At 43.9% G+C, this 27432-nt stretch overlaps 1 protein-coding gene across 1 annotated transcript in view; it reads right to left on the reverse strand.

Moving 5' to 3' along the window:
• The window catches only part of PCDH7 (protocadherin 7), a 283362-nt gene extending 265445 nt beyond the window's left edge, over positions 1-17917 (reverse strand). The window contains exon 1 of the mRNA XM_054203005.1: positions 14720-17917. Within this exon, the coding sequence (XP_054058980.1) occupies positions 14720-17917 (3198 nt within the window). The remainder of the gene's footprint in view (positions 1-14719) is intronic.
• Between the last annotated feature and the right edge of the window lie 9515 nt (positions 17918-27432).

The following is a 27432-nucleotide window of genomic DNA, read 5'->3' on the forward strand; positions in this document are numbered from 1 at the left end:
AAAGTAAGCAGTCGTAAAAGCCTAGAAAGATGCAGCTTTCCTGTCTATATCCCCCAATGTCCTAAAAGTAGAGTCCTAAAAGCTTTTGACGAAGAGGAAGGTAGAGAACATCAGTTTGACTTGACAAAGCCATCTCAAAATATTTTTTCAATTATTCCATAAAAGACTTTGCCAGAAACTAAAGTGCTAGAATGATTAGAAAATAGCTCTTCTTTCTGAGTTCCAAAGAGAATTCTAGGGGGTAAAGAAAGAAACAAAGAAAGAAATAAGACAGAACTGCAACTGTTCTCCTTTTCTTTGAGAAAAGTCCTGCTAAATGCTAGGCCTTTCCTTTGGGAGGCAGAACAAATACCTGCAGTTTCCCACTACAGAAAAAAGTGGTAGGCAGACAGGTGTACTTACTACAAGCTGGGTTTCCTTTTCTCATGAGATTGTTGCTTTTCCTCATCCAGATTACAAATTTACAATGCCTTAAACATGGGATACACATTACAACCTATCAAAGTCAAACCTATCAAACCTATTGTGGCAGTCAATAGTCAGATGGCCTAATTATTGAACTAGACGTTCACTGACTGAATATGCCTCTCGGGTCTGCAATTCTTATTAATCTTGTGATGAACTATAAACTGTTGATTGCAACCTATAACACCTGCCTTGTAAATAAACCAACTGTCCTCTCTATATGTTTTTAAAAAGTTTGAGGTGAATCTCTATTATGTAAAAAATAGGAAAGACAGCAAAATGTTTTCTTCAGAGATTCTGGGACTCTGAGACATGCCCTTGGTCCAGATTAGCATGGCTTTGACGGTATTCTGAAAATGCAAAAAAAATTACCAGCTCAGTGAGGATTTTAGAAAGGCTGGAGATGGATTCACTAGAATGATAAAGATTAAAAAAAAAAAAAAAAAATTGAGCTACTAACATTTCTAGACATGTTCTTATTCAACCACTTCCCTTATTCAGGACTTTTTGTGCTGTATACCACAGGATCTCTTTTCCCTGTTACGGATGTGAAATTTGAACAGAAATGCTACAGATTCAGCATTCAGATTCTTTGTGTTCCGCTGTCTTACAGTACACAGCTTCAGAATGATGCCTAATTATTACTGAAATCCTGTTTCTACCCTTAAACTAAAAATGCGGTTTCTGGTTTGAAACACTCCTACCACACTGCGGATGCTGCAATCTCAAAATGGAAGACATTTTAATTGACATAGAAGTAGTTGGGGAGCATACTTTCAGGCAAAACTTGTAATTTAGATGTTAAATGCTAAGGTGCCTTCAAAAATTTTTAAAAATGTTCTTCGAAGCCTGAAGAGTCCTCCTGACTTTTTTTAAGCCCAAATGTGCTATAGTATTTGTTGACCGTTTGTAAAGGACCTTTCTGTATGTGAATACATGTTGTATACACAATAGCATTCTGCACTTAAACTCTTAGTGTCCCTCGGGGTACACGTTAAGGAATTTACTAATATTGATAAGAGATGTAGATTTCATTATGCACAAAGAAACCTTCTCAAACATATTAATGTTAGTACTAAATTAGCACCAAAGATTATTAGCAGTAATGAAATAATGGTTAATTTTCAGTAAAGGCAAGATGCATTTTATGACTTCAGGTTTAAGGGCATTTTCTGACCATCTCTTACACTGAATTTCTCAAGCTCGTAATGACAAATGCATGTTGTCATAATCTTTCACTGTCGCAGCGCACTGCTGCCCTAACAGCATCCACTCTTGTAAAACAGAAACTGCAATCAAAAAGTTCAAAATTAATAGCTGTGAAATCTCAAGCACTCATAAGCATGTGTTTTTATCACTTCCATGCTGTGCGGATCGGGTACTCTTGTTATTTATTATTTGTGACAGTGAACAATTCCCACTTGCTTTAGTGAAAAAGTGAAGAGCTGTTTGCATAACTAGCAAGGTGAAAAAACAGATTTCGAACTGTTGGAATCGTTTCGCAAGAACAACGTACGCAGACCAGGAGACAGTATTCTTGCAGAGCACTATAATGTGCTGACTACAGCACGTGTTATTCTACCCTCTACATATCCCTTGTTTAAAAGCAGCTCTTAACAGCACGACCTGCATTTGTGAAGAGTCTGAAATGATGGAGTCTCGGTACGGTACAGGGGCTCCTGTGTACCTCCTCATCATTTTCACACTGGAAAAACGTGAATGATGTCTTAATGCAGTAATCTGCATGTACGGTAGACAGTTAGTGGTCTACAAGTGATCCAGAGAGTACTCTGGCACCTGCACTCACGACTGCTAGCCCACCACCAAGCCAGAGCGAAGCGCTTCTTCCTGCTGCCATTTGTCAGACACGTTCCTCTCCCCTCTGAGCCAAGCAGTAAAATATGTGATTTTACAGGCAAATTCTTATTTAAGTATCAACAGTACTTTATCTCCTAAAGAAGTGACTGTTTTAAGAGGAGAAGCTAAAGAAAAAAGCATGACTATTATGCTTTCCTTGAGATTTTTTTTCTTTCCTTCATTTCTTTTCAGAAATGAAACATGGAGACGGTATCTCCAAACAGTATATATTTCAAATTAAAAAGGAAAGGTTAAAGATAGTAACTGTAACAGTATTACAAAATGTCTCCATCTGATTTAATATTAACATAGAGGAAAATCTATCATAGATCAGGACAGCGAGTAAGATTTGCCTGTGGGCAGTACTATTATCAGCGCACAATTAGTTGCGGATCGGAGACACCAGCCTTAGATCTGTTCTCATGCCAGTAATCTGTTTCCTAGCTGATTGAAAACCAACGGCTCTTGATGAAATGCTGTTTATTTAGCTACAGACAATTTCATTAAATGTAAGGGTAATAACAACAAAACTAGCGATGCCCAATGCAACATGAAATAGCCTAGTTCATATTTTAATTGAGACATTTCAGTGAAGAATATGAAATTATGAAATGAAACAGGATACGTTACATGAGAAGCTTTTATGGCAAAGTCATTTTCTTTCGATTAAAAAAAAAAAGCCACACACATTGTGAATGCTAAAAAGAAGTCTTTTCTACTGTCAATTACTATAAACCCATCACAAAGTATGAATTCTCAGTCCTTAATGCTAAGTCTTTCAAATCCTTGGACTTATTTCATTTATTTTTTTTCTTTGATAACAGATGGATTTTATTTTATCCTTAGTAATTTGCATCAATAGTAGATCATGAAGCCTTATAAATACATAAAGCCTTTTAAAAACATTTGATAGAGTGACACTTTAGCCAGTCCTTTCATATTTCTGTAACATTAATTCTCCAGGAAGGTTACTGTATAATTTGAAGGGTTCAGTCAGTTTATATATTTAATTAAGAACTAGAAAAGAAAAAAAAAAAAACCCCATAAATTTAGCATTCAAGGTTCCTAGAAAGGTGCACTAATATTCAGTATTAGAAAGTGCAAGAGGAATTTTCAATTCATTCAGCAGTTTCTGAAGGGCCTATTGAATATAACATCCTGCAGTCTCCTTGAATGTCACATAAGTGATAAAATATTTCACAATATAATGATAACAAAATCTTCTTAACTTATTCTGCCCAGAGGAACTTCACACTGGTGCTTATCTTTTCCTCTGCGCTAAAGAGCAACAAAAAATATCCAGAATACTAGCAACAATTAATAAATAAATATTTAAAGAACTGGTGTTGCACCACAAAAAAAAAAAAGATAGGACAAATTATGTAAGTGTCCAGTGATCTCTACTAAATACAGAATGGCAAAGGCAGTGCCGTTTTGCTAACGGTTAAACAAGTTTCCTTCACTTCTAAACTGAATCTCTCATGTCATGTATTTTTCTCAATTCATGTAGAAAAGCACATAAAAACACCACAAACAGCAATTTTTTTTTTTTTTAGTAACATACAATTCTGGATACGAACCTGGAGAATTTAGACAGGGTGAGTTACCGTGCTGCACCAACCTATACTGGTTTCGTATCTGCTCAAGGGAGCTCCCAGTGTCAAGTCTGAACCTACTGACGGAACCCACATCCCGATGAGACACCTACGGCACCTCGGTGGTAGTTCCTTGCCGTTACTCCCATCCGTGCTGTCGTTAGATATTTCAGATACATTATTCTATTCTATTTTATATGTATATAGTAATAAATTGGGTAAAATACGTGTGCCAGACTACATGTTGTAATTTCTAGGAAAAACACTCACAGTTGAAAGCCACCACAAAAACAGGTACTGCTCTGTTTCACACCTATTGCTCCCACTTTTACTCATGAATTAACACCTGTTCCAGAAATAGCTGAATTTTATTCGTATTCAGAAAAATACCATTAAAATAAAGTGATAGGTTCAGGCCCTTAAGTTGCAGGAAGCAGAATAAATCCATCAGTACATAGTCAGAGGAGCCTTCTGAGTGAATTTGCTAAATCTACGTGACAGATCTTACCCAAGATCTGGGCTGAGGTTCAGTGGCTGAGCATGTAGTGACCTGTCTTGAGTAGAGATTTCTAGTTTCCAGTGCAATTACTCCTTCTGTAAAAGAACTCACAACATTACTTGGAAAGGAAACAAATACTTCTCTCTCAGAGAAATCAATTACTGTCCTTCTGTAAACTTGTGCTGCAACTGGAACATAATTACACGCTCATTGAAAATAGCATTTGTCTGATTCAACAGAATGATGGATATCCTCTCTCACTGTCACGCAAGGCACACGTTATGTCATTATAACCAATTTAAAGCACATGGATGGAACTGATTCACCATTTCATTACTCAAATTTTATGACAATGTAACTTCACTTAGAACAGGAGTGACATGCTGGAGAATGACACCAAATGTATGTTGAAACCAGCAGACATAAAAGTTGTTAACAGTGAAGATGGTAGAACAGGGACTTAAAATATCACTGTGAAAATGTTGGGGCCAGGTGAAGTAACTAATACTTTAGTTTGCTGTTTTATTATCTATATTTCCGTTCTTGTCTTTCATCTTTAGAAAGTTTGCAAACTAATGAAGTATTTCCTCTGGTTAAATATAGCGTTTAAAAAAAAGGAGTCCTAAATACATTAAACAGATTTGCCGAAGCAAATGGCCAGATTTCATCTGAGAGATAAAGTTTTGCATTATAAAATGAATATGAATTTTCCCGTGTTTCTCGTAAGTATGCCTACAAGGGGTAACAGGCAACTCCACAAACAAACGCCGTGACCTGTCAAGTAACTGAACAGAGGTAGCTCGCCATACATACTCTTGCGGTACCATTAGCTTGAGTAAGAACTTGTTTAATACTGAAATCGTACTTTTTGAAATGTCATCAAAGCCACATCATTCACAGAGCCTGTTACAAAGAAAATTTTACATTTGGATGTAATACCTGATGAAAACCTATTGCAAGTTATACATATATACATGCTGCTAAGTTAAACACGGGAGATTTTGATGCATAATATCCAAACTGATCTTCTATATATTTTGTTCTAATATAAAGCAGTCTCTGAATATTATATCACCCGATTTAACTTACAGCGATTGATATTAGTTGAATTTGATGGACTTTTGTCGAACTACCCATCGTTTAACCTAACACGAGATTAACATCAGCCTGAGAGGTCTGAAGATGAATGGAAGTTCGGTTGAGCTAACTGCTGACTGTATTGTTTCTCTGAAAACAGAGACAGTTTGTGTCAATTCAAAAATAACTTGTTAACCTAACATCAGTGTATAGGTGAACAAATATCTGCACATGCATGTTCTATTAATAGGCATGTGTATGGCACACACATTTGAAAATTGTGCTGAAGTTCTGGCTGGAAAAATCATTTTCAACCTTGCCAAAATGCACTACATTCACAGAGTGCTTAATTTTACTTTAATTATTGTTTCTTTAAGTAAACCAAAGGATGTAGTGATTGCTTTCTTGTTTGGCTTTGAGCTGCAGCTACGGAAGAGTGTCCCAGAAGACACCCAGGCCTTGTGTCATACAGCCTGTCTGTGCAGCTCTGCGCAGGTATCTCAGAAACTTTAGGGTATCTGAAGTGACACCAGGATGCCTATGTTTACACAGCTGAATGACACCCAGAACACCATGACAGTCTCCATAATTTCCTCTTGTTCCATTTTCAGCGTAACGCTGAACTCAGAAACACAATTCTACATCAAGTTGCATTCCTGTAAAAGTATTGTCCCAATAAAGAACTATTTTCCCCAAGGATAAGTCTCCGAGAACAAGTTAAAGCGATTCTGCCTCACATGGATTTGGTATCCAAAGGAAGTAGGAGCTACTTCTCATATTTTACACTCTTCTAGGGCTGAAAAGTCCTTGACATCTATACATGGACAGACAGAATAAATTACGGCAGCCCCTCCGGCTTCTCTCTAAGAAGAGCTACCACAGAGAAAACATTTGGCACGTACCACAAAAGACACACACTTCCTGAGCATCCTGGCCACATCCCCAGTCAAGAAACTACTCTGCAGGGAGTTTGTGGAGGATTCTCCATAATTATCATGTGACGACGTAATGCAGGAATTTTTATCCTGTCAGGTGACAAATATTTTGTTATTTACAGTATGGTACCATAAAGGATTTGGATCAGACAAGGCTGCAAGATAAAATTCTCTCTGAATTTATGGCAGATGGAATCAGTATTTCTGTACTCTAGTTCTACCACGTATTCTGTGAGTGATTTTCAGCATGTCAGCTAGTAGCCACCTTCTGTACCTAGTCTTAAAAAAACTGAATTTACATTATCTATAATTTTACTTCATATTATCTGTAGATAATAAAAGACCCTATATGAAATACTTGGATAAATATTAATTTTATTGCTTCCTAATACTCCAGGAATGCTACTTGCAACATCTTATTTCAGGGGTTACAAAGTTAGCCATTAGGTTGTTTGATTCAGAACATAAAACCTGTAACAAAATCTCATCTGACAGAACGACGTTTGCCTTTAAAAAAAATATACTGACTCTTGTCAGCAGTTAATAAGGTAAATTAAGTTTTGAAAGACAAACATAATGCTTTTCTTCAGCTTCTAATAATTGTGTCATTTGTGATCCACTCTGAGTAAAATTAAATTATACTTTTGGGGTTACGCTGCAGCATTTTACAAGCTAATGCTTGCAAAACAGCTGTGTTACCTAATTGAGAGGATTGTTTGATTGATTTAAAAAAAAAAAAAAGCATATCACTTTTACATACCTTTCAGTTTTAAATGTGTCCAGAACATTACTTATTTTCAAACTTCTAAAAACTGAAACTTTTACTCTTAAGTTATCCCATCTTCTCCTTCCACAAAAAAAAAAAAAAAAAAAAAAAAAAGTGATTCCTCCACACTGCTCATTTCTTTTATATATCAAACTTATTCCCTATTTTTTGAATGCAGGCAAAAGTTGCTTTTACTTGTAATTTTACAACTCTTGTCAGTGAAAATGGGCACATAAGAGCGAGCAAACAACTCCTGTTCAGCACAGTTTATAGGACAACTCCAACGTGTGTCACTGGCACCATTCAGGAACTTGACTGACTGGTACTTTGGTATAACCAATCATGTTTTGAGATTTTGACATCTGTTCATGACCTGCTCTCAGTTAAATATTTATAGAGGAAATTGCACTAAAATAAGAAATTAAGAAGTTTTAAGTCCTCCTCTGTCTTCTTCCATTGTTGTAAATCACATTTTAGATGCCCCAACTAACCTTAGTTACTCCAGCATTAGCGTGATATTTTGTTATCCACAATAGCAAAATAAAAGCGACCCTGGGAAGTCTCTGTTGCCTGAACTATATGGAAGCCAGTAAGTCAGTCCCAACTTTTTTGTATGCGTATGTTCTCTACCCTCTCCTTAGACTTTTTTTTCATAGAAGTCAAAACTCAAAGGGACGCCATGATTTTACCTCATCTGCTGTTTTACTCGGACCTTAGATTCACAAATTATTTTTACTTACACTTAATTAAGGTTTTAAAATTTCAAGCAGTGCGACTTAGTACAAAAAAGAAAAAAAATGAAAGGCTATAGGTGAGTTTCATTTTTACTATTTACCTAGCGACGTGCATTTTGTAGGATATGAAGCTAGCAAGGCTTGAGCATTGTAAGTTCAACTGAAAGAAAATAATTTAAGATATTTTTAATAACAGTATTTTAAATGTTCTCCTTATACTGCTACTGGGCCATGCAGTGTACACTGTTAGAATAACTTGAATTGCACAGTCCATATTACCAAGACACTTTTCATTAACATGCACAGTCAATAAACTTGAGGTACACCCATATGAACATCGGAGTTTCTTTTACAATCTTGATTCAAAAATTGAAATAATGCAAATTTTATATATTAAAAAAAACCCCAATAATTAAAAACTTTCTTCTGATTCTGGATAGTAACTGTTGGTCTATTTTTTCTTGTTTTAATTATTGATGAGTATGTTGTATAAGGTAGTAAAGTCCAAAATTTGGTATCAGACAGACAATAAATCTACTCTTCTAGGAAAGAAAAACCAGAGGAGAAAAATACAGAAATAGCATTGCCTGAGCACACAGTGAGATAAAAACAACTAAAAAGGTAATAAATAAGTAAAAAGAGAAGTGTAGAACATAAATTACATGGAACATATTACACGTAGACTAAGACTGAAAAGAGGAAATTGTTTTGCTGCTCTAACAGTTTCTAAATACCTGTTGGAAGCAGACTTGCTTAGAAAACTTCAAAAGCCAGCCTGCTAAATACTGTACTGGATTGCTCATATATCTATATCAATTTTTCCTGTATATATAGTCAAAGAAAATGAAAATGATGTGTTCTGTTAAGGTTAGTAATTAAATACTAAAATGTTCAGCAAATATAGTGAAGAGTTCACAGCGCTTGTGAAGGATTTAGTTAATTGACTCATAAGCATAATGCTAACTACTTATGAAGTCTGTTCATTTTCTTTTCTATTTTAACGCAAAACCAATTCAATAAGTTTTACATCTCAAAGTAGCCCAGCAGCTCACTAACTGTATAAACCTTCTAAAACTTTTGAAAGAAAATCCTTAAAGGAAAATGTGCCTGAAGCTGCAGGACAGGTATTTCTCTGAAACACAGCTGACAGTTGCTCAAACCAGCAAACATCCCAAATACCGGAAAACAAAGCAGCTAAACATTACAAAAATAAAATAAAAGAAAAGAAAAGAAAAGAAAAAAGAAAAGAGAGAGAGAGAAAGAAAAAGAAACACTCAGAAATACACTGCTACAGCACAACGACTGACACGGCAACCGTCGAACTGCTAACCAGGGTTAGAACCCAGGTTCGTATCGGTATGTACAATGCCGGAGAGCTGTCTGAGTTGATATATCACATTCAATCCTTTTAAAGATGCTTCTTGCTACCCCCTTGCCTATAATAGTACAGTTCTTTACTTATTCAGAGCATGAATCCTCCTTTACTCAGATCCTGTCCCTTTTGGCTCTCTCCATCTCCTGGGAGCACAGAATGATTCAGTGGTAACTTAGTCATCTGCGCACTGTACAAGATGACTTTACCGAAGAGGAAAAAAAATAAAGGCTGCACTTATCAGTGGAACACTTTGTGTTAAATATAGATAATTAAAGCATCAACAATCCATCTATTTCATGTTTAATTAGCCCCTCTTTCATCATAATTTGTTACTGAATGTCAAATGTGGGTCACTTTTAAAAACTAATTGTGAAGTATTTAATATAATGCAAATTGAGAACAGAAAATTGAACTATACTTCTGTACACTTTGCACCAAACAGTATTAAAATTAAACGTCTAAAAGAAGACGCCAATGTAAACGTTTACACTTAATGACAACGTTCCCATTTTTTTTCTCTACAATGCACTTAGTGCTACCATAACATTGTTATGTTTACGATTATTATTATACATTTGCTTAGCTGAAAGTTGTGAAAAGCTTTACTCAAGAGTTGCTTTGTGATTATAAAAAGCAGTCTTTGAGATAAGCCCCTGTATGTATGTGTGTGTCTGTACATAGGCAAGAAAAAAAGCTTTTCTGCGTGATTAAACTGATTGCCCCCTTCATGGGTGAATTTTGGATCCTATTAAGGCTGCTGGTTATATGTGTAGATTTATGATGAAATGGACCCATTTAGTGTATAGATACAATTCACATACATGATAACCAACTAGTCAAAATGCTTCTACATTGCAACAGGCTGATTAATGTTTGAAATGCTGTGAAACAAATTAACTGGCTGCCGTACAAAGAATGTTTTCAAAAATTAATTTCTGTGTATTTTGCTTTCCTGGAAATAAGACTTTACAGGAAATTCATCTAGTTTTGATTAGTGTGTCAGCACACTCTGGTATGATAAACATTTCTCTTCACTAAACAGTACATTTCCAATGAGAAAAGGCACAGGGGTAATCCATAAAGGATTACAGAATTGCCAGAAAGCCAATACCCCAAGCAAAGAAATAATGCTGCTCAGAAATTCCTGTAGTGGTTCTGCTAATTCTCCCAATGGTGACCAATACCTCTTAAAATTAAATAAAAAAAAACCTAAACAAATCAAACAAACAAAAAAAACCACCAAAATACCACCACCACAATTGCAGTGTTTTAAATAGTCAATAATCGTTGTTGGTTGAGTAGAAAAAAAAAAAAATCCAAGAGAATATGATGACCAAAAAATGTAAACATATAAACAAGGTTTAAAAGGCCTGTTCTTCAAACAGTGGCTGTTAACGTGTTAATCTCATATTCGTGATTAAAACTTTCAGCGAAATAAACCTGCTCATATACCACTATTTTGCACCGTGAAACAAAAGGGAAAAGCAAGCATATAATATAAAGATATATCTGTAACTGACATTAGAAAATAAACAATTATTTATAATTAATATCTACGATTAGAATCATGATTAAGGATGCAACCCTCCAAGCTGTGAATTATTCCTCTTAAACACTGAGCTTTCCTTATCTTTGGCTGTCTTTGCTGGAAGCTCGCAGCATCCAGGCTCCTCACAGGCAACGTGCAGCACCTGGAGGGTTCAGATTTTAAATCTGTGATCCAGGAAAACACTTGCTTAAACTCGTTCCCATTCAGCAAAACACTTCTGTACAGCTTTAACTTTTGGCAAGTGATTAAGAGCTACGGAATACTACGTGATTTAAACATTTGTTTGCCGTTAAGTAGATGTTAGTGCTTGACTGAATAGGCGAGAATGGATAAAAGGGAAGCTAAAAGAATATTTCAGAGTAGCATCATGCCAAATAAGACACAAACAGGAGTAAAACTTGTGAAAGATCTTCTGAAAAAGGGACGGTGAAGTGTCAGAAGTCTACTGAACGCAGAACTTAAACTCTGTATAACACACGCGATGTCAAGAAGGAGGAGAGTTAGAAATTGATTGTTTTTCTCCACTGAAGTTCTCCTATACAGCACTGTGTCAAACGAGGTGTACTTGGGAACTCATATAAGAAATCCAATGCATTACCTTAAAAAGGAAGTATCAAATAATCCTGATGAAAACAACTTGCATTCACTAGGGTACACCAGTCGGTCACCTAAGTAGAGGCTTTATTTCCTGACTGCTATGTTGTAGATATACGAAAGTATCAATTACCAATTCTAATTACACTAAGGGGAAATGAGTATTGCTCTCATCTCCAGTAACTCAGAGCAGGTGCCTTCTGCTGTGTCCACTTATTTGTTTTAAAACTTTATACACCTTCTAATATCTCCTTAGAACAAAGGGAAGTGCCAATGAGTAAATAAAGGCAGCCTCAGGGATTTCAACCAGTCTCCCCAGCATGGGCACGTCACTATGCCACTGGTTCTATCTGATACACAAAATAATCTGATACACACCACATCAGAACCCTTTATCTGCAACTGCTTCACATTTCTCTCTAAAGACCGGGCTGAACGAGCTCCACGTGGTTTGGGTGTTAAAAATCCTCACGTGTTTTGCCTGAGAAACCGGGAAATGCTGCGCTGGCAGTGTTTGAGAGGTGAGAAGTCTACTTATTGCTTATGCAAATACGTCTTAATGTCCCCACTATTATGCAAAAGCGTGAACAAAACTATATAAACGTCCCTCAGCAACAAGCTGGCAAGTACTCATAGGAAAGCGGTAACGGAAGTTTTGTGCCTAATAATATCTCCTTTAAAGTTTGTTATTTAGCACTATCTTCACTGTTTTCTTGGACGCTTTCCTTAACTTCCGTGCCCGTTTTACAACCGTGCAAATACTTTCTACATATTTAAAAATAAAACAGACAAGGCACTAGAACATAGGCTATAAACTCCTCAGGTAAACTAACCTTCATAACAAACTTAAGTATTTAGCACAGAAAAACTATCGGGGCTGAGAAATTGGTTTTGTAACAAACTAGATAAATACTGGAGCAATTCCACGTGTGCTTCTTTCGGTTTGACTGTTGCAAGTAAAAGCGTAATAAAGCCATTTTCTTCTACTAAGAAGCCTTATAACGTATACCAAAATATATCCTTGAAAAATGTGAAGTAATTTAAATTTTTTTTTTTTTAATGTAATCCTAAATCAGGTTTTTTTATCAAGAAAAATAGTCAGTTGTATGGTGGTGTCCTTTACCATTCCTACAGTTAGCGTGCAAGTCGTTCTTTTACACTGAAAATAAATTACACTTTGACAGTTTATAATTCACATGTTTAGATGAACTGCAGCAGCAAGAAAGAAGTAGTATCTGATTAGCATATGTGCCACTGCTACTTTGTTATTCCAGTGTTCACCAAAAAGGCATAATCCACTATGGCTTAATAAGTCTTAGTAGATGGAAGTTTAGGAACTTTCTTAGTAGTTTGTATTTTATACAGACTATTTTCAAACTGAAATTGTAATGTACTCTCCAGGGACAGTTAATGAAATGTATCACCCAGAAACTACCGTGTCAAACGTTCTATAAATCTGTATGACTTGTAAAACAACATACACAAAACCACTGGCAGATAGTACATCTATCACACTTTTTTTTTTTTTTTGTGATCTGGAAGACTGAGTGGCTCATATTATTCATTTTCTTATACAGTATTTTAAGTATTTCTGAGCAGAATGCAAATACTGGCAACACACTGTAAACCTTCAATTGTAGTAGACTAGCAGACTAGTTTCAAAGTATAAAAAAAAAGTCATAGTGTACCATATTTGCATGTTAATAAGTTGAAAAGAAAGCATTTTTGTCAAACTAGTCAGAATTTCCCTGTTCCAGACTTGGCTCTGTATTTACATGAATCAGCGTTCATTTATCTCTAGATTCTTGTGTAACATGCACTGTAGCTAAGGAAACATTAAGAATATTATCTTACATGAAAAGATGTAATGGAAATCACCAGGTGTGAAGTATCTCGTTGTACTATCACCCAAAAAGCACTCCCCGAAAGCAGAGTGACCTCTGTTCAGGCTACATATGTGTCTTATAAAATAAACAAAACAGATGCTTTCACTTAGGAGCTTGATCCTTCTCTGTGCTACCCTTATTTTGTTTCAAGGATTGTCAAGAAGTCCCTGCCATCGCCGGTTTTAGGCTTTTGGAGCTGCGCTGAACCGATCTCCGCCACCACAGCCCAGATCAGAGCCGGTCCCTCGTGTCACACCTCGCCCTGCGAGGTCTCACGGCAGCCGCGCTCCGCAGACGGAGCTCTGCAGCAGCTGGGCTGGCAAATTAGGGCCTCTCAACTTGAATGAATGAATTTCATGTGATATGCAAGGGCGGGGGGGGGGGAAGTTGTGAGGGAGGAAGGCACTGAAAACATACTGGTGTGCGATTCTAAGGCCGCTAACGTGCGCATTCAGAGCAACCAGTGCGATCTCTGGGGTGTAAATTAAACCGCAGACAGGCTTTCTAGATTATTTAAGCATTTTGGTCCTAATGAACGACCCGGTAATTGCAGCCACGAGCGCTTCGGCGCGGCGGCTGCAAACCCTCTCTCACCCACAGCTTTAGGAAGGGTCAGGCCGGCAACAGTCCCTCCCGCCCCCCCCGCCCCTTCCCCCAAAACACCTGGCTGCCGAGGCCAAACTTTCCCCCTCGGCCGGAGCCCGCTGCCTCTAAGGCTGGGAAAGCAGCACGGCGGGGGGGGGCGAACGGGATCGGCCGCGGAAGGCGGAGCCGGGGGCGGGGGGAGGACGGCAGGACCGCGGGGGCGGACGGAGGGACCGCGGCTCCGCCGGGGGAACGGGGCGGGGTGTGTGTCCTGATTCTCCCCCCCGCAACCGCCGGCATTGGCCCGCGGGCGGGCGGCTGATAAAGGCACCTCAGGTTGCCTCACAGCTCGCTGTCTGGGCTGGCGACCGCGTCCCCGGCCCGCCCCCCGCCCGGCTGCCGTTGCGCCTGCCGGGGGAAGGGGCGGGGGGGCGTCGTGCCCGCCGCCTCGACGGGGCGGTCCCGCCGCCCCCGTCGAGGCGGCTGCACCGTCGGGCTGGTTGGCTGCCGGGTGTGAAAAGCGGAGGGAACGATAAAAAAATGATAATAATAAAGATCTCTGACTCTCCTTGCTGCGTGCTGTGTGTTGCTCTGGGCACCTGACTACCTGCGGGGCGGGGGGGGGGAAGGGGGGGGGGGATGCCAGGCTGAACGGGTCATTGAAGCTGACGGTGGTGCCTGCTTGTGCCGGTGTGGGAGGCGGGGGGAGGCGGGCATCGCCGCTCCCTCCCCCGCGGGGGGTGTGGGGGGGGGGGGGTGCGGGTGTGAGCGTCGGGGGTTGCGCAGGGCGCAGCGCTCTTACCTGCTTGCTGTACTTGCTGCCGGCCTGGCAGCTGTACTCAGAGCAGTGGTCCGACCCGATGGAGATGTTGTCGCCGGCGCCCACGAAGGTGTTGGCCGGGGGCAGGTCCTGCACGGCCTGGTGCTTTTTGCCGGCAGTGGGGGACTGCGGGTGCAGCTGGACCGTGGGCAGCGGCGAGCTCGACTTGTAGTGCCTGGCCAGGTCGGGGCTGCCCGGGCCACCGTTGACCGAGCGGTACCGCCCCATACCGGGGCTGTCCGAGAGCTTCTCGTTGACGCTGTCGTAGCGCTGCCCGTTGGGCTTGGAAGCCTCGACGGTGACGATGCTGCTGTAGAGGGGCTGCTTGCCCTTCTTGCCTTTCTTGTCCTTTTTGGGCTTCTTGGCCTTGTCGTGCTGCTGCGGGGTGAAGAAATCCTCGTGGTCCTTCTTGCCAGCCTCGTAGCCGTGTTTGCTCTTGGAGCGGCAGTAGCGGGCCATGACCACCACCAGGATGAGGAGGATGACGGTCATGATGCCAGCCACCACGCCGATGACTATGCTAAGCCGCTGCTTGCTCAGCTCGTAGCTGGGGTCGCCAGCAATGTCCTGGGCCAGGGGAGTGTGGAGGCTGCGGGCCACCTGGCCCTCCACCACGGTGGCATTGGACAGGCTCTCGTTGACAAAGACATGGAGCAGGGCAGTGGTGGACTGGGGTGGCTGCCCACTGTCATTCACCTGTACCACGAGGCGATGCAGGCCATAGTGCTTGGGGGCCAGCTTGCCCACCAGTGACACCACACCGCTGGCCGGGTCAATCTCGAAGAGCTTGAAGGGGTTGCCCCCGACGATGCTGTAGTTGAGGTCAGCATTGAGACCAGTGTCAGCATCAGTGGCAACCACCGTGGCCACCACGGTGCGCATGTTGCTGGAGGGTGGCAGCACGGTGTAGGAGCTGTTGCTGGGGAAGGTGACAGTGGGTGCGTTGTCATTCTCGTCCATCACAAAGAGGGACACCGTGGCAGTGGCAGACCGTGGTGGCTCACCTCCATCCACTGCCTTCACCTTAAAAGTGTAGCTGGTCTGTTGCTCACGGTCGAAAGAGACGGTGGAAAAAATGGTTCCGGTGTCGTTCTCGATGGAGAAGATACCAGTTGCCTGGTCGTGATCACCGGGCTGGATGGAGAGGCTGAGCTCAGCATTGCGGCCCTTGTCGAAGTCCATCACAGTCACCATGCCCACGGGGCTGTTGGGCTGCAGGTTCTCCTTCACGTAAAAAGTGAACACATCCTGCATGAAGCGTGGCTCATTGTCGTTGCGATCTGCCACCCGCACCACCACTGTGGTGGAGCCCTGCAGCGATGGGACCCCCTTGTCCCGGGCCGTTACCTGGAACTCATAGGTGTCACGTTGCTCACGGTCCAGCACCGCCTGCACCGACACGTCCCCGGAGTCAGGGTCGATGCTGAAGATGCCGCCTGGCGACTCTGAGGAGAGGGGTGAGGCCTCCAGGGAGTAGGTGAGCTCAGCATTCTTGCCACTGTCTGCATCCGTGGCGACCACTGTGGCCACCCTCTCGCCAGGCAAGTTGTTCTCTGGGAAGGAGACCTCCAGCACGGCCTGGCTGAACACGGGAGGGTTGTCGTTAGTGTCCCCGACCCGCACCAGCAAGGAGTTGTTGCTGGACAAGCTGGGGCTGCCCGAGTCCACAGCCACAATCACCACGTTGTAGTCACGGACAGCCTCATAGTCCAGAGGGGCTGAGGTGTGGAGGAAATACTTGCGCTTGTTCTGTGGCTCCCCTTCACCCTCGCTGGCCGGCTTGAGCTGGAAGGGCACGTCGCCCACCACGGTGCAGGTCACCACGCCGTTTTCACCTTGGTCCCGGTCCGACACCTGCACCAGGGCGATGGGGGTATCCACCAGCACGTCCTCGGCCACACTAGCCACCCCATCCCGGAGTGGGATGCGCCCAATTTTCCGGATGTCGATGGTGGGCACATTGTCATTCTCATCACGGATGTTCAGCACGACCGTGGCCTTGTCTGTCTTGGGGGGCTGGCCCCGATCTCGGGCCATGACGGTGAAGCGAAGCTGGTTCACCTCCTCCCGGTCGATGCGGTGCAAGACGCTGAGCCAGCCAGAGGTCTCATCCAGCCGCAGCAGGCGCCTGACGGACTCGGTGGCCGCCCCGAAGACGTACTCGATCTGCCCGTTCACCCCCACGTCCAGGTCGGCGGCTCGCAGCTGCAGGATGGGGGTGCCGGGGCTGCTGTTCTCCGCCAGGTCTGCCTCGTAGACGCTCTTTTCGAAGCGGGGGCTGTTGTCGTTCACGTCGGTGATGAGCACCCTCAGGATAGCCTGCGAGGAGCGCGCCGGGTCGCCGCCGTCCCGCACGCGGAGACTGAGCTCGTAGGAGTCCCGCTGCTCCCGGTCCAGCGCCCCTTTGACGATCAGCTGCGGCTGCTTCTCCCCGTCGAGGGTGTCGGCCACCTGCAGCTCGAAGACGCTGCTCCGCGCCGCCGCGTCCGCCTCCTGCCGCCGCTTGCTGCCGCCGGGGTAGAGGGCGCTCTCGGAGGCCGCCGAGGCCGAGCCTCCCCCGCCGCCGCCGCCGCCGCCGCCGCCGCCCCCGCCAGCGCGGCGGCCGCCGTCCCCGCCGGGCTCCTGCAGCAGCTCGTAGCGCTCGATGCCGTTGCGGCCGAAGTCCCTGTCGGTGGCGGTGGGGAGCAGGTAGAGGGTCCCCACGGGCCGGTTCTCCTCCACGGTCAGCGTGAGGACAGGGGACGGGAAGGTGGGGGTGTTGTCGTTGATGTCCAGGATGATGACCCGGCCCTCGAAGAGGTCCACCCAGCTCTGCGAGGGGCCGATGACCGACACCTCGAAGTCCAGGAAGCACTCGTTCTCGTCGAAGATCATCTGGCACTGCGGCAGCTTCTCGCGGTCGATGCGCCGCTCCGTGGTGCTCAGCTCCCCGGTCATGTTATCGATCTTGAGATAGTCGGAGCCCGATTCCAGGCTGAATGTCACCTCTCCGGAGCCCGTCACGATTCCCAGGTCGGAAGCCACGTTGCCGATGCGGATGTCGGCGGGTCCCTCCTCGGCCAGCCGGTACCTCAGGAGCTGCTTGGCCGCTGCCAGGCTGACCCAGAGCGGCGGAGGCAGGAGGAGCAAGAAGCAGAAGCAGCAGCAGCAGCAATGCACAAAGCCAAGGAGAGTCCGCATCTTCCTCATCTTCCTCGCACCGACCCCCCCCCCCCCCTCGTCTCACTCCCACCTGCCCCCCAGTAAACTCCCCTGAGAAGCCAACAGAGCGGCTGAGCGTCCGGGTGATCAATTACAAAATCCTTCTGTTCCTGGGAACTTATTGTCTCATGGCTGGTGCAATTGGTGGTCAAAACCCTGCTGCTGGCTCCTTTGCTGCTCTCCCTGCCTTCCAGTTGCGATGTACTCACAGTTCACGGGACAGTGTATTTTGCTTTTTAAAGATTCATCTCGGTAGATAGGATGGGATTTTCCTCCTCCTCCCCCTTCTCCTCCTCCTCTCTGATGTTACTGTAATCACTTTGCAAGGTTTGCAATAAAAGCAGGAGAAGCACTGAGCGATTCGAAGCCCCCCAGGTCGTCTTCTTCGACACTAGAGTTAACTACAATTCACACACTCTCCCTCTCTTTTCTCTCTCTCTCTCCCTCTCTCTCAGCCGTTTACGACCGAGGCATTAGCTTTATTCTTCCCCCTCTCTGCACACACGGGGAAAAAAAAAATGTGATTCGCTTTATTCAAAGGGCTTGTGTCCGGGAAAACTCCAAATCCTCTTAGCAATGGGCAGTTATTTTAAAAAATAAAAATGTAAAGAAAAAAAATAAAAATCCCAACAATGTCGGTAGCCGCACAGCTGATAGGAGAAGAACCCCGTGTATTACAGAGCAGTCCACAGAATATCCCCTCTGGTTGGCAGAAAAGCACCCAAATCCATCTTCAGAGATCGCCTAAAATGTTCAGCTCTTTCTCCGGAGAGGATTTTTTTTTAACAACTCTGCGCAAGGTCATTAGTCACAAAGCAACGATACAGAAACTGCAGAAGCCGTTTGCCCAGAATTTGCAAGGCTGGAGATATGAGCATACACACACAACAGTCCCAAGTTTGTTTTTGCATCCGCAGTTTGTGTGTGTGCCTTACCTGCATTTGCACTGCATGTGTTATAGCAATCTGGATCTGCAGCACTGAGAGCGATTCACAAATGAGATTGCAGTCTCTCCTCTCTCTCCTCTCTCTCTCTCTCTCTCTCTCTCCTCTTCCTTCCCGTCCCAATGCAGGTAACCAGATCTGAACTTGATCCTTTCAGTTCAAAGGTTAGCAACAAAACTATGTGTCCAAAGGCGATTATTGGTCTCTCGTAAATAGACCCAGAGCGGAACAAGATGTAACTGGATCCCCCACGTGAATTAACACAGATTCTGAATTACATCCATATAAGCGGAATGGCAAAGGGGAGGGGAAAAGATCCGCGACGCGGCTAAAAAAAAAAAAAATAACAAAAATACAGAGTTCTATTTGCAAATAAAATGATATCAGTCAGTTGTTTCCTGTGATCTGCACCGCCACGGTGGGTGAAATCTGCAATTGTGTATTCCCTCCTGTGTCTTTCAGAGAAGTGTGGCTCAGGCGCTTTCACGGCAGAGCGGCTTGTGCTTTAAAATGTTGAATGGCAACTGAGAAGCTTCCCACTCGGAAGGGAAAAAAAAAAAAAAAAAAAGAAGAAGAAGAAGCAGTAAACCGGCAAGTTTGCCCAAAGTGGTGGGAGCTGCTGAAGCCTCTCTCGGTAGCTCTTCCCTGACGCTGCAGCAGCAGAGCCGCCTGCGCTACATACACACAGAAAGAGAGAGGGAGAGAGAGAAAGAGGGAGAGCAAAGAGAGAGAGAGAGAGCGAGAGTGAGGGAGGGGGGGGGGGAGGAGGGAGGAGGAGGAGGAGGAGGGAGGACGAGTCAAGCGCTGCACTCCAGAAAGCCCAGCCTTACCCTCTCTCTGCTGCTGCTAGTGCTGCAAGTGGGATAGCTGCTCGTCACAAAACACCAGTTCAGTCCTCAAAACCCAGCCTCATTACACGCCCGAGTGTTGCCGCTGTTGCCTTCTCAAACCCGTGATCCGTAGTGATTCTCTCCTACCCTTTCCCTCCCCACCTCCGCTGTAGACTGTGAACCGAGCAACGATTTTTAAAGCAAATGTTTATTCGCCTTTCTTTTAGGCAGAGCTGGTGCATGTTCGGGGGCTCTGCATTTTGCGTAATCACGCTGGTAAGAAAACTCGTTTCGCACAGATTCCCACCTTCCCCTGGCGTGTTGGAGCTTTTGTGAAATAGCTGCAGTCGCTGTAACTGCATAGAACTCCAGGGCGGAACGGGGGCTGCCTTAGATCTCAGACTTTCGTCCTGTTTCCCACTGCTGTTCGAGCCTTTTGGTCTTTGTGTTCATGTTCTTCCTATTACCATCATTTGAATGTGTCTTTTCAGCGTGTTTGTGGGTTTCCTAGGAGAAAGAAAGAAAAAAAAAATCCCTCGGAGAAGATGATCAGGAAGGGGGCGAGGGGGTTAGTAGAATAAACACATGTAAGAAGTAACAGATTTATTTCCGAACGGAGACTTGCTGCTTCGATGATTGCGAAAATGTAGCGTCACCTACCTGGGTAAGTGGGAAATAAACTTTAACGTTAAAGCTCTCCGCTCAACTTTGTTTATTCTGGCGTCCCTAGTTCGCTTCTCCTTTTGCCTTTGTGCCGTTTAACCGCCTGTGGCGTTTGCGTGCCCCTGCCCCTGCGCCCCGGGTGATGCCTGGTCCTGTACCCGTCCTTTCCACTCGGATCCCGGAGGGAAAAGAGGGAGACTCCGCTAGGCTGGCAGGAGAGGGAGGACCTGGGCGAGCATGGGGCAACCACTGGGAAGAGAACTGGCGTGTGTGTGAGTGCGTGTGTGTGTGCGCGCAGCGGGGGGGGGGCGGTGGCAGGAATCCAGCTGCTCTCTCTCCTCCTGCGAACACATGTGGGAAAACAAGTTGTTGCGGGTTCTGTGTGTGCGTGTGTGCATTCCTCGTGTTAAACGGTTATTTTGAATAAAGACGCCTGCGGACGAATGTAAGAGAAATGTCTCATGTTTTCATCGCGCTGACACATTCGAGCGACAAGCGGCCGGATGTGTTGAGGTGGTTCAAAGCAACGGTCACAGAGCGTCTTTGTCATTTGGGGCGGTGAGCGAGCCCGGGAGGGAGGGCAGGTTGCCACCTCTGTCCTCGGGGAGTCCAGAGGCACAGGAGGGGCAGAGTCACGCCGCGTGGAATCGGCGCTGGGGAGAGAGTGACCGCTCCCCGCTCCGCAGGGCTGCTCCTCCAGCGACAGCGGCCCCGGCTCCGGCCCCGGCCGCTCTCCCGGCTTCTCCAGAACACGAAAACCCTCCCCCGCCAATGCTGGAGACACTCGGCTTTATATCTGCAGCATCAGCGAGAAAGCCCGGCTCGGCGCAGGCTCAGTGTTCACCGCCGCAGTCCCGGACGGAGGAGGGGGGCTCGGGAGCTCAGCATCTTCGCAGCGGGTTAAGTAGGATTAATACCAAATCCCTATTATATTTGCCAAGCAACTTGAATTTATCAAAATTCCCCCTCGCTGTTCTGGAGCTTCGAGAGGAGGAAATTTTGCCCACAGTGTAGGATCCAGACATACCAGTACGTAGGAATACCAGCATACTGCATTACACTGGCTCCCTGCACTGGCAATACAATTGCAACCCGAAGCTCCCGCTGTTCCCTTCCCTTTGTGCTTTTAAACGCAGCCAGGAAACTTAATGTATTCGCCAGGGGAGGGGCGGAATGAAAGCGCTTTTAACCTCCCCGCCATAAACTTTAATCGGATTCTGGGCTGTTGCACGGCATGGACACCTCGCCTCTTGTCTGAGTCTCCTTCCCCGTTGTCTCCCATGTCTACTCCTACCACGGTCTGCTTTGCGAGAGCCTCTTTCAGGCGAATGAGTGATTTCTTTCTCTTGCCATGTGCAATCGCTCCCCCCTTCCCTTCCTACCCTCCCTGGCCTCTCTTACACACACTACGCCTTTCACATGCGGTCTGCGCCCCCCGGCGCCCCCCCCTCTTTTTTTTTTTTTTTTTTTTTTGCAGTGTCTTCACATGCAATCTCCCTCTGAATGTGCAATGTCTTTCCTGCTCGGGAGTGCTGCGCCCTTCACAGTGGATTGGTTCCTATTTCGGATCAGAGGTAACGGCCCCCCCCCTTTTCCTACCATTCCCCCTTCCTCCCCCCTCCCCCCCCCCTCCTCCTCTCCTCCCCCAGGGCAGGCGGCCGGCGTGGGAAATGGGCCCGACGTGCGCTGCATGGTGGATGGCAGCGCTGCTCCCGCTCCACGTGCCCCGGCTGCCGCGGGGGGGGGACGGGGACGGGGGACGGGACGGGACGGATGGGGCTGTACTGACCGAGTGTGTCGTCCCCCCCCCCGCCTCCCATCCCGCCCGTTTGCGCGGGGAGGTGGGGGCAATGGGGAATGAGTCCCGCCGCCACCCCGGCCCCGCGGCCAGTGCTCGCCCAGCTGTTTGGGTGTCGGTAGGAACAAGCCCAGCTGTGTCGGGCGGGGGAGGTTTAGCCCTTTTGGTCAAATCTGTTGCGCAGTGTAACTCCCCCCCCCGCCTTCTCCCTCCCCGGCTCCCCCGCCCCCCCCCCCCAGCTGCACACAGACGCCCACACGCGCTCAGGCACGGCGCGGCGTTTGTCCTCCTGATCCGGCGAGATCAAGTGGGGAAGCGGGATCACGGATGTAATCGGCTGTAATAAATAAAATAGCCCGAGATGCTGGAGATACACAGAGGGGAAATAAGAGCTTGTGTCCTTAAAGGGAACATCTGATAAGGCCACCGAGGTGGCATCTCGCGTGTGGGAAGGAATCCGTCTTGCTGACATTCGCAGGCTGCTGTACGTGGGGAAATCCTAAAGCAGCCTGGGAGCTTCCCAGCTCCCCTGCGCCCCCCCCGCCCCGAAGCTCCCTTCCCGATGCTCTGCAGCGGGGCTTTGTTGTCGTTGTTGTAGCTGTTGATTGGAAAGACAGGGGTCATGGCTTAAATATGCAGATGCAATTAATGGCTAGTTTATCTGCATTTCTTGGCGGAGTCCGGCGTCCCAACTCGCGGCCGCAGTTGGCGCTTTTCAGCCCACGGCAACTTGTTTTTCGCAGTTTAGGAATGTCGGTGGCTCTCGCTGGAAAATTACGTCTGGGATCTGCAGTGGGAATCCATCTCGGGTTAAAGAGAGACAGATTATTTAAATATCTGTACCACTCTGTACATTAACAAATACATATTACCTATTACTATTTGCGTGCACACACGCGCGCACACAAATGAAGAAGCTCCCGAAGGAAAAAAAATAAAATATTCGGTGGGCTTAAAAGTAACATATTCATAATAATACGACGAAAAGGTTAAATACAGTAAACATGACAGCAAATTCGAAAGCAGGGGAAAAACAAGGACAAAAACCCCACATAAAGCAGTTAAAGCCATTTGACGGGAGGGAGAAACTAACTCAAGAACTCCACCAAGGGACAAACAGCTGAAATGACACCGCAGCAGCACTAAGCCCTCGTTGACCTTTCATCTTTCTGAAGTGTCGTGCTGATCTGGTGCAATTCTGCCGTGATCTCTTCACCTCCCTTCCCTACCACAGCCTCCCCCCGGCCGCTTCTGAGCTCCTTTAGCTGGTGGCAGTGAATATACTGGGAGGTCGCCTGAATTATAGGGGGTGCTGACACTTGCCCGGTGTCTTTCACAGCTTTGCAAATCTGCTTGCTATGTAGTAGCACATAATAGTCAGAAGTGATTAAATTATTCATTGCAGCAACAGCCTTTCTGATGGACATTAAAACTTACGAGTTTAAATAAGGAAACCACAGGTTTACTTTTAAGCAGATAACAACTGCATCCGTGCTTATTTAACGGAATGGCAGCTAAGCATAGAACCAGTTAGTTTAAATCCTCTCTCTTTTACTCTCTGTGAGAATTTTGAACCAGATAATGCACCATAAAAGTTGCTGACAGCAAAAATAATCTGCGTTGGATAACAGTGGTTAAATCTCACATGATTATAATTCCTCATTCTTAAAGTAATATTTGAGGTCTGTTCAAAATAAAGGGTTCCTGCATAGGCGTGATTCCATCAGCATTTCTGAGTTCTCACATTTATAAAGAATGATGAAAAGTAACATTTAGCAAAAGTGGTTGTGATTCTGTTTACTAGGATTTTTGCAGTGTATATATGTATATATATGTTCCTTACAAATAACAATGATTGAGTTTGAGGTTTTAATTATTATTCTATGGAATGTTATGAAAGGTCTTTTACAGACAGAGTGGGATTTTTTCAGATGTTGACAAAAAAATCTAACCATTCAAAATCATGTAGAAATGACAGACAAATTATGTTTAAAATCAGAAGGAAAAATTAATGAAAGGTCTTAAAAAAGCATATGAATTGTCATGAGGGAAGGCAGATTTTGCTTAGATTTATGCTTCATAGGCAACTACTGGCTTTCCTGGGTTTGCAGGGATATAAATGAGTGCTGCATCCAGCCCCTTTATTTTATAGATTTATTTTTTAATGGAACTATTGTTCAATTTATCTAGATGAGAACTAAACTATAGGAGGAAAAAAAAGCATTTAAAGTGAGTTTGGATGAATTCCCATCAAAAATAGAGGGAAATTATGAATCATTAGTATATATTCTACATAAAGAGATACAATGAGACATTCAGGGGAGATAATTAAAGCTGGATTTAATTTAAATGAAATGTATGAGAACCAGGTAGCACTGACAAAGAAAGAAAAATGTATTCATTGTCACTGAAAATATTAAATGGGTACGGTTGATATGCATATGGATTCACTAGCAGAGAACACCAGTTACTTTTGGAAATAATGTAGGATTTTTTGATATAATGTTCCCAAGGTTGATATCAATAGTAAGCCCACTTAAGGTCCCTGCTCAGTCACCCAGCAAGCCACTTACAATGGATCTTTCCAGATGAAGTTCGCCAGACCACAGTTTTGCACTTCTATATTTTTTTTAATATAGTCTGGATTTACCTCAATATTTGTTTTTTAATAAATGGCAATAATTTCCGCTTTATTTGATGGACTGCTGGAAAGTCAAACAAGCTCATTCTGAAGAGAGTTTAAAACAAGTTTGTGTTCCAGAGAACTACAAAGGAAAGTCTCGTATCATGAAATTTGATGGATAGCAGTAAAATATACTGAAGTGTTACAGATATATTGAAATACAGTTATTCTCAGCTCCTGCTCCCACTTATTTCTGTCAGCTATCCCTTATATAGAGAAGTGAGTACACAGATTTTCTAAAACCATTCTGCCTTCACACACTCTTGAAGGCTTCTCAACCTAATATTTTTTTTTCATTTCTACGTGCTGCATTTGGTGGTTTTTTTGTGGTGGGGTTTTTTGTGTGGTTTTTTTTTTTTTATGATGCTGCAAGTTTCTTTGCTGTGAGTTAAGTTTTCTTTCATGTTTAAATGAGAATCACCAGATCCTAAAATCTTTTGTCTGATATTCCTAGTGCATCCTGTGCAGCTTTAATTTATTATTAATATATTTCAGGATAGAATAAAAGATCTGTGATGTCTTCATGAATCTACTGTGTCGGCTGCCTGTTGAGTAGAAGAGGAAATATCCAAGCAAGATGGCAACTCTGCAGCGTTCAGAGGAAGAATCTTTGATATTAAAATCTGAATGCTGTTATGGATAATTGAATTCTGTGGTGCTCTATTCCCTTCTGTAAGTTAACGCCAATATATGTTATTGGCTATACCTAAAAGGTAATTTTTAAGTCTACACATATACTCACTGATTATTTGGGTGCTTTAATGTTTCTGTCTACTTTATCATAAATAGTCATTGCTCTCGGCTGAAATAAGGGTTGTATAAATACACAGTTGTTATGAATTAGGGAAATAAATATGGTGGAAAAGAAAGTAATTTACAATAGGACCAAGCTGTTGATTGCTTATCGGACAGTCTATTTGTCCTTGTGCTGCAATGATTAAAACTGCTTTACTGGATATTTTCTGTTAGACTTGCTATTTCTTTTCATAAGAAAAGTGCAGTATTAGAACCCATAGAGGTCATATTGTTATAACAGTTATTTAGCTGTACAGTGCAGAAGCACACCATTTTTTCCTTAATCCTTTGTTTGACCCTAACAGAGGCATAATGACTATTCATTGAAAAAAAGTAAGGGCTATTCACCTGCTACCATCTACTGTTACAGGTGACCAAAAAAAAGCAGGTCTGAAGAGGTGGAATCCCTTGCACCCTTCCCTGAACTAGATTAAAACATAAACATATATATCCATGCCTGTAACTGCCTGTAACAGGCCTAGTGAAGAGCTTTGAGATTTAGCCAAAATGAGAATTAGAGCCTGGGGAAGGCCCTGCTTATACCACCCTGAAACAGGATCCTGTAAGCACCAATGGGAAAAAAGTAAAGCCAAATCCATCCAGTAGCCACATGTGTTTTTGGCTGTTAAACACTGATCTATATGCTGGTACAACCCTGATCAGCTTTGCTTCTGAAATGTTTTGCACTGCTACCTTAATTCTCCAAAATAAGAGTTAAGGGGCTGTAGTCTTTGAAATTATTTGTTCTCCCGCTGCCTCCTTTGCACTTTTTGCCATGCCCAGGCAGCCATACTTTTATGCCTGCTTTAACTGTTTTGCAAAGTTTTTTGGTAATCATCCTTCACATAATTACATTTTTAGCTTCCTTTATAAGAGTAATAAGTACTGCACAGAGTGTGTTTTTATGACCTACAATATAACTAGAGGAAGAGAGGTACTGATAAGTTTCCACATTTTTCATCTTCTGATAGAAGCCTGACATATCTTCCAGTTCATTCATTCTGTGAGATGATTAAAAAGTTGCTCTTCAACAAACTAAACCTCATCCAGAGCTCAGCAGGAAATAACTGCAATCTAAGCACATTAAAGAACAGACAGGGCAAACCAACGTATACCTCTTTCTTTGCCTTTTAAGATGATGGGGAAAAGAGAAAAGCAGTCGAATATTGTGATAAAACTGGAAGCCTGCAGCAGCTGGTTGATGGGTAAGGATATAGAAACTAATCCAAAGCATACAAAAGTCAATGGAAGTACTTTGACTAAATAAGCTTTGCATTAGGCACCTAGTGAGTGAATGATGTTTAAAGCATTCATGTAGATCTTAAGCAGATGAGTGGAGAAGAAAATGATGTGCATTTTAATGACAATAAATGCCATTAAACCACTTGTGGTGTAAATGTTATTTTGCCTGACCACAGAGATCATGTTTGTGACTCGGAATAAACAGGCAGTGGACCACTGGATGCCGAGTCCTATCCCCCACTACTGCAAGCATTCATGTTCTATAAAACCTCATTTTTTTATATATATATATAAAAAATTCTTATGTTGGTATTGATCTTGAAGTTCAATACATCGCTATAAACATCCGCAGGCTCTTTTTACCCATTCATGTGTTTACGGAGAGCATTTCTCTCATCTTAGTTTTGTTTGCAAAATAATACAAGATTTTTCAATTTCCTCTCATGAATTAGGTTCTGCATTCCTGACATCATGCTGACAGACTTCCCCTTCACCTCCACTCCATTTTTAGTGAATCTTTCAGTGACTATTTCTTTAAT

This window comes from Rissa tridactyla, chromosome 5 (assembly GCF_028500815.1).
Source record: "Rissa tridactyla isolate bRisTri1 chromosome 5, bRisTri1.patW.cur.20221130, whole genome shotgun sequence".
NCBI classification, from domain to species: domain Eukaryota; kingdom Metazoa; phylum Chordata; class Aves; order Charadriiformes; family Laridae; genus Rissa; species Rissa tridactyla.